The sequence below is a fragment of the Pogona vitticeps genome, chromosome 5 (assembly GCF_051106095.1).
Source record: "Pogona vitticeps strain Pit_001003342236 chromosome 5, PviZW2.1, whole genome shotgun sequence".
NCBI classification, from domain to species: Eukaryota; Metazoa; Chordata; class Lepidosauria; order Squamata; family Agamidae; genus Pogona; species Pogona vitticeps.
This window is the reverse complement of record NC_135787.1, coordinates 23,399,682-23,407,820: the sequence shown is the minus strand read 5'-3', so window position 1 is coordinate 23,407,820 and position 8,139 is coordinate 23,399,682. Positions and strand designations below refer to the sequence as shown.

The following is an 8,139-nucleotide window of genomic DNA, read 5'->3' as shown; positions in this document are numbered from 1 at the left end:
AGAGTTAATGATGCCTATCAAAGAAACTGGGAAAGGGTTGATTATAAGAGGAATGCATATCTTTTTTCCCCTGTTTTAAGTGCTGGCTCTTGTCAAAATAGAGAACAAGAGCGTGCTGCATTTAGGACTTTTCAGAAATTATCCTTATGCAATTAATTTTATCCATAAAATTAAAGCCAATATATTTGTATGCTGCATTGCATTCTGTGCGTTGAATCCAAACATACCCATACTTACATATCACCAACATTCATGCAACTAAACCTTAAAAAGAAAAAGGTCTATGATGAATTCTGGACCAATCCATTGTTATCTGGAAAAAGAAAAGTACTGCAAATGAACAATGCTTCTACATATACAAAGATATCTTTATTTTGAGTCAGTTTGGGAGAGAAAGTTAACATTTCTTTAAACTCCGTATTAAATTATCTGCCACTCAGATGTCTTACAGTATTTTCATTATGCTTTCCACTTGAACTTAGTGCATTACAAGTTAATTGGCACAAGAATTGTGCGAGTGTGTTTGTCTATGCACACACACACACACACACACACACACACACACACACATGCATGTATGAGAACAGTTTGATTTCATGTGGTTATGAAGGCCTTGTGTAGAGTAAGAAGAAAAAGATAAATTATTTACACATAAAATGCCATTGTTTGATCTTTCGCTTTTATAAACTTTTAAAAGGCCGATTTAGCAGCATTCTCTGTACACAGAGCAGATGTAGATGTTTGGGTCCAGATATGCCTCTTTAGGAACATTACAGTTTGTAAAAGCAGTGAAAAACACACATCCTCATCTACCTTTGTGAAATTAAAAACACACAGCAGCTTTATCTTGTACGACATATACATTTGGATTAAGGTCACCATATATAAAATATTGGGCATATTGCTTGATATGAAAGTCAGTGTAACTATGGTATGTCCCAGTCCTTATGTGCTGTTTTAGTGCCTTTTTATAACCATACCTCAATATATGTGCCATACTCCATTAATGAATTTACCTCAAAAGGGTCATATCTAGAGCCATACAAAATCTTGAATGAGAAGAGAAAGAGTTGGCCAAAGAAAGAGAGAGAAGAAAATTGTTACATGAAAAATATAGTATTTTTTTTATGAAACCAAACTACTTGAAAAACCATTCAAATTAGCCAAATAGGTTTTTTAAAGGGTGTAAACAGTGCCAGTGAAAATTACAAGAAAAACATTTCCACCTCTAAGACCTTATTGACATTATCGGAGAGAGGCTGCCTTCAGAAGGGGCACAGCAGATGTACATATGGTTGGTGCATACAATCTTCATGTTGAGTGTAACTGTCAAATAGAGGTCATGTCGTCTCTCCAGTTATGCTGCTCAAGAGACATCCTAGCATCTGGTGGCCATGCTTCTCACTACAAAACAAATGTATGACTCCTCTCTTTAGCTTCTGTGCTAGAAACATGGCAAGCAGACATCATAGTTACTCATACATCCAGTGTTTGGCAATTATAGTGGCAACCCGATACCTTTGAACTCTTGCTTACTGAAATACTGGTCAAGGGGATACAGTGATGGGAGTTCATGATAGTTAAAAGGAATAATCCACATCTTTTGTCAAGGATTTGTCCCTTTATTGAAAGAGTTTTTTGCTTACTACATGCGGTACGGCACAATATTTACAGAAAGCCATGTCTAGGTCAAAAGACCTTCCCAAGGTTAAAAGAATGGTGCCTTGGGCTTGTATTCTCTGACCTACACAGGAACCCTCATGTGAGCAGGTGTGTATTACACATGAATAAAACACACACACACACACACACACACACACACACACACACACACACACACACACACACACACACACACACACACACACACACACACACGGTTCTTCTACTGAAATGAACTGGGAAGCCTTTGCAATTCAAGGGGAACTCCAGGCCTATAAGGTACTATACACACAATCTCAGTTAGCCAAGTAAAAATGTTCAAAGCATTGCTTGTTGAGACTAAAACAAGTATGTAACAGTAATACTGCCAGTTTATTATTGTAGTCCAAGAACAACACAGCCTCCACCTAGAGAAAGATTTGTCTAGCTGCCCACAACAATATGAACTCTTAAATTCCATCCTACTCTCTTGACCCCAAAGAAAGCACAGTTCCTAGCTCCTGGACTAGCTCAAGATAATCACTTCCTGTAGGGAAGGTAAAAATGGGCATCTCCTTTGTCATGTCACCAGTTGAATTTTACTTCAGCAGTTGTGAAGTCTATGGGTACACGTCTCAGTTCTACCCTCTTATGACCCATCACTGTTTATCACTATCCTCAATCTATGTTGCCTTGAGGGGGTTGCTTCACTTTTGCCTCATGACCAGCTCTCCAACAAACTGCCTTTGAAATGTGTGGTAGTTTTGAAATTCAATTAAGGGGAGGAAGTCAAAATTCTCAACGTGAAAATGGGTGTAAACCTTTGGATGTACCTGAAAGAGAAATGGCTAAAGTACAACCAAAGGACAGCTCATAAACCTCAATAAAGAGTGATAATTGTAGCTTCTGGAAGCCTCTGTGACTCATGATTCACCTTCTAAATAGGCTACAAGGTCCCCTTAAACCATTTAACAGTTCCAAATACTCATTTTTCAAAACTGGAAGTAAAATACTAGACATTCTTGATTTCATTGTGTGCCCCCTTTTTTTCTTTTCAGCAATCTCTGTGGATCCTAGGATTAAAAAATAAAAAAAGGCCTCACCAAGATTTTCTACCCTTAAACTATAACTGTGGCCTGCCATGTCACTTGCCATGAGGAAACAAAATATTGTTTGATTTAGGCAAAAACAGTTTATGCTAAATATATACTGAACTAGCACTACATGGATATTACCTGCTAAAACACAAATGAGAGAAATTGTGTATAATTCAGCAAATTACACAGTTCAGTAAAAGATAACCATGACTACATTGCACTGAAATCACTCAGGTTTAAGTTAGTTGCAACTGAATTCCTTTAAAACACACGCACACAACAATGCAACTCTATAGTTTCAAACAGACATTTGTCACAAATACGTTTTACAGGATTGTGTCTTCCCTCTTGAATCCACACTGTACATTCCGAGATTGTCTCACCACAATGAAGGCAAAATAACATTCAAACACAGCTACATTTCGGGGTGGGGATGAGGTTTCAACCCCTTAAAATTATAAAGATGGTATTTGGTAAAAAAAAAAAAAAACACCTCTGATTACATTGAAACTATTGACTATTTCATTCCATTTCAAAGAGCATTTTCACCAGAGAAATCCAACATGCCCCACTGACGTTCCATATTTTTAAATGCAGATACTTAAATCAGAACCCTACAAAACAATGTATACAGCTGTAGTGGTCTCATAGGTTTCTACTACAACCACTAATCTGACTGAACAGGTAGGTTGCTTTATAGTTTACAATCCAGCTTGCCCATTCAGCTGTGCAAGGGATTTTATGGTCAGAAGCATTAAGAACTCCCCTGCATGCTCAAGGAGTGCACTTTTAGTCTAATGATAAACAGTCATGTAGCACCTTTAAGGCCAGGCTTTGCCACTGATACCAACTATGGATAAAAGAATAGTGGCAACTACCTACAGTTCTCTTAAATCCAGTTTGTAAATTCGTTATGTTTGCTTATATGCTCACTTGATGTAGCCTTTCTGGAGTTTCACTGAATACTCTGCAAGCTCACAAACAAAATGACTGTGATTAGTTATTAGTAGTTGATGGATGGTTAAAAAGAGTATTAAGAGCCTACCAGTGTGGGTCTGTGCATGCCAGCCTAACTGATCTGAACAGCTGCCAATTTAATTTGTTACTACAATTTGCAAAAATGCACATAAATACATTAGTAACATACAAAGAACACAGCACTACTCATATTATGGGATGCAGTGCCTACTGTATAATAACTGCCTTTTGTTAATAAGAAAAACAAGAATAAATGCTATTATATATATATAAAACACTCTTCTTCAAAAGTCCATAGATGCAGGACAGCCACATTTCAGGCCTTTGCCTGAGCTACTTTCAGTTTATGAAGTTGAATCAACAACTTGGTATAGAATAAGCAGCAAAATAGGAAAAAAAACACAGGAAACCATTAAAGCAATTGCAATGTTCGTCAAAGAGTCATTCAGATGAAGTTTGGCCACAATCTGTTCATCTTCAGAATGGACATTTCTATCCATTACTCAGATAGCTTTTTGTCACTTACGTAAGTTGAGCTGAATATCTCTGTCCACAGAAATCTTGAATATCTACTTTACCTTTTACAGGAAATGTTTTCTATTTAGACAGAAGTTTATTGAGATTTCACGAAGATAAGGGAGAAGAAGCCGCCAGCCCGCCACCTGTTTCAGTTAAGAGGCATGGACCAAAAAAATGTTCTCTTTGCCAGTTGTCTGCCCTGCTAATGATCTTGAAAACATGGGCCCTTCCTCAAGATGACATCATCCAATGCAATTTCTCCAGCTTTTCCTATTCCTTTCTCTCCTTTAAAAATAACCTGCAGAAAGAAATTTTAAAATATGTTTAGAAGGTGTTTTACACAGAGTGAGTTTATTACGCGACTCGAACTTCTAGCACTGGTCCTGGGGCTTCCCAGCACTTATCCAGAACGAGTCTCTGTAACATTCACAGTTTCTCCCCAGTGTTCTAAATGAGATATGTCAAAGCAAAGAACCCTTGCCCAGACAGGTCCAGCTCATGGAGGCAGAAATACTAACGTTAATATAACCTTTCTGAGCTTAGACGAAACGAGTGTATGACCAGATGATGAAAGGCTACAAACTTTAAATTCCCCTCTCTGTGAGCTGGCTATTTCCCACCTCATGAAGAATCTCTATTTCTGAACTTCCTTTTGCCCAGATCTTTAAAAATTGTACTGAATAGGAAAATGAGTTGATCACTTCTCTTGCTTTGTCTTGAGCAGGGGTCTCCAAATTATGGCCCACCTTGCCTTTTTATTCAGCCCAGGCTCAGATCCGCAGGCTCAGGTCCATTCCCTTCAGCCCATGTGGGTGTGCAGGCATACGCACACGCATGTGTTCCTTCGGCCCTCAAAAATGTGGCAAATATATGATATGGCCCTCACACTGAAAAGTTTGGAGTCCCTTGGTCTTGAGGAATGGAATGAAGCAGATAAACCAGGCTCCAAATCTCCTGGAGGCCCAATCTACCTCCTTTAGATAGACTAAGCTTCCTGTTGAGCACCACAAAATGTGCTTCTGAGCAGCATGTGCACTGTAGCGAATCAGTGCTAAACAGCACAGCACTGCATACCCCAAAAAGTAAATAACATGAGAGCCACTTCTGAAGTATGATAGCAATGGTATCATTTATAATAGCTACACTATATGAGACTGGCAACATATGGGCTACAGGCAGCCATATGCTCCTATCAGTATCTAACATCTCTCTTTTTTAACTGATGAAAGAATTTAAAGGGCGGAAACAATCTATAAGCATAAGGGGACCCCAAGTTACTTACAAGCTCAGTCTAGCTCTAAAGCATCTTCTCTACTGTATATATTACAGTACAAAGGAGAGATAAATGTAAGATGTTCCTTTCTAACTTGTCCTCATATATATAGATAGATTTCCTGGTTTCTTACAACACATTTTCCTACCAGCAGAATGGGAAACTGTACTTTATGTGCCGTTTATAAACCAGACTATAAAAGGAATGCAAATCTCCTAGAAGAAAAAAACAGGTATTTTGCAAAGGTCGGCCTCGTAAAGGAATTGATAGCTAAGCAGTAGGAGACATGCTTCATATGTTCGGTGACCACGTTAACAATTTTAATTATTAGAGCTCAGGTAACAGACCTGCAAACAGATACAATCCAACACTGAGTTAAGCAGAATTATGTCCATTGAAATAAGGAGCTTAATTCCATGCTAGATCACCGTTCTGTTGAAACCCTAGAAGCAATTGCCATTTAAAATGAACACTACTGGACCAATGGTCTGATTTAGTTTAAGTTGGCAGGTAAATCACAATTCACAAAGCTAATGTCCTTTGCTAGTGCTGTTATAGTTGAGTTATTGAGGCTGCAATTCTACATGCACTTACTTGAAAGTAAATCCTATTAAACTCAGCAGAGCTACTCCTGATTAGGACTGCCCTGCAAAAGATGCTAGGTGGGGGAACTGATCATTCAAAGAACAGCGATGCGGTCTTATGGAATTACGTTTCTGAACAAAGGTTTATCTCTTGCCAAGGCACAGAGCAGACAGCAACATCGCATTAATCACCCACAGACTCCCAAAATTAAAAACAAGGGATGGGCATAGACTGGTTCATTCCAGTCTGTAAAGGTGGCAGTAGAGGTGTTTTTTCTACCTCCTTATGGGGAACTACTAGCCCCACATAAAAATGTATCAGTTTAACCCACTAAAAAGTAAACAGAAAACTTCACCTCAAAATTAAGCGACACGGTAGTTTATTTCTTTTTTTCTATTTCCTACCCCCTCCCCAACTTATACTTACACTCCTGATGCCAGCTCCTTGCAATGTTATTTGTGTTTGTCTCCAGCCATGGCCACCATTCCTTCCCCAAACTGCTGGGCTATGAACGCCAGTCTTTCTAACAAACACTTGAAGCAAACCCAAATGTGGGCCAGATACTTTGTGCCGAAAGGACAGGCACAGATATCCCTCATGAGCTACGTGGCCAAGTGGAATGATCAAACGTGCAATGTGGCCAGATTTTCCTTTGGGTTCAGAAATCGATAAATATTGCCCACCTGTTTAAAAACAACAACAAACAAACAACGCATGACAATATTCTTTTCCCTCCTCAAACACTTTTGAATATAACCTTGGTCAATGATTTAAAGCACAAAGATTTCAATACGGAACCCAATCCTAATTCTGACACTTTGGACACACAGGCTTGAGGGCTCATGAACCATGAATGGAACAAACAGTTCGCGAAGCAGGCTCCTAATCGACGTCAAGCGGAAAAAAACCCATTGGAACCATCGTTCTGTGATCGCAATAACAATCGCAAAAAACTCATCGTAAAGCTATTTCGACATCATGCAGGGTAATCGTCGAGCGGGGCACCACTGTACATATATATAACCTCTTGCAGGTCATCCACAAGTTACTTCACTGAGTTGCAGCATAAAGAGAAAGATTTGTTCTGCTGTTGAAATGGCCTTCTTCCATCCTAGAGGATTTTTCTTTTTTCCCCTCATTCAGTTTAGTTTTATAAACTGATACATGATTACACTATTAGTATTGTGTATATGCCTGTAATTGTGGATGAAGGCTTTTGAGTGGACAGGTCACACAATTAGGGTGCTGCGTAGCCTCCCAGGTCACTGCTGTTCCACCCATAAGTGGGATTAAAAAAACTGGAGACCCAGAAATATGCAGATAATGTTAACAATTGAGGGAAGGTGTGGGGTGGAATGTCTCCTAAATAGGACATGGCCCCACCGCCTGCCCTTTATCTGAGTACCGAAATAGGCTAGGGGCTTCTACTATCCCCTTCTAGAAAGTTCATTTTACTTACTTCAGTGAGACTTTCTTTCTCTCTCTCTCTCAGATAAACATGCATAGGATTACACCCCAAGATTACCCTTTCCCTCATGATGCAAAAATCATCCCCAAATCTTGCATTAAATGAGTGAAAAAATCCAAGCACTCTCCATGTCCACTCTCATTTGCTGCAATACTGTCAGATTGATGCCAAACATGTGGAAGGTATTCAAAGCCATTCATGTGCCTCTTTGTTGCTGGGAATTTATGTGTTCACAAGTCACCAATTGCTAAATGAAAACCAGAGTATTGATGCCATTTAGAAAAGTCAAAATCAAAATAGCATGTCATTTCACTGATCTTTTCATGTATAAAAGTTTAATGTCAAATATATGATCAAAGACCTATCACTGCATTAATGAGGATTTCCATATTTTGATCTTGTTTTATTAAGTGTTCTGAAGTTAGAAAAATTCCCTAAAGGATAATAGCTTTTATATTACCGCAGCAACAGAAAAACATTTTTAAAACTGTTGCTTTTATCTCCCACCTAGATCTACTCGAGTCACTCGTCCTAGTCAGGAAAGAAGGCTGAGGGGCATGACACCAAGGGAGGCCCGA

The 8,139-nt window shown here is 38.9% G+C and overlaps 1 protein-coding gene across 11 annotated transcripts in view; it reads right to left on the bottom strand.

Annotated features, from left to right (window-relative positions):
- Positions 1-347: 347 nt before the first annotated feature.
- Positions 348-8,139, bottom strand: part of NPNT (nephronectin) — a 71,252-nt gene continuing 63,460 nt past the window's right edge. For all 11 annotated transcript variants that reach the window (XM_020796378.3, XM_020796379.3, XM_020796381.3 and 8 more), the window contains 2 exons: positions 6,520-6,776; positions 348-4,533 (listed from right to left, as the gene is read on the bottom strand). In XM_020796378.3, coding sequence (XP_020652037.3) covers positions 4,438-4,533; positions 6,520-6,776 — 353 coding nt within the window. In that variant the 3' untranslated portion in view covers positions 348-4,437. The remainder of the gene's footprint in view (positions 4,534-6,519; positions 6,777-8,139) is intronic.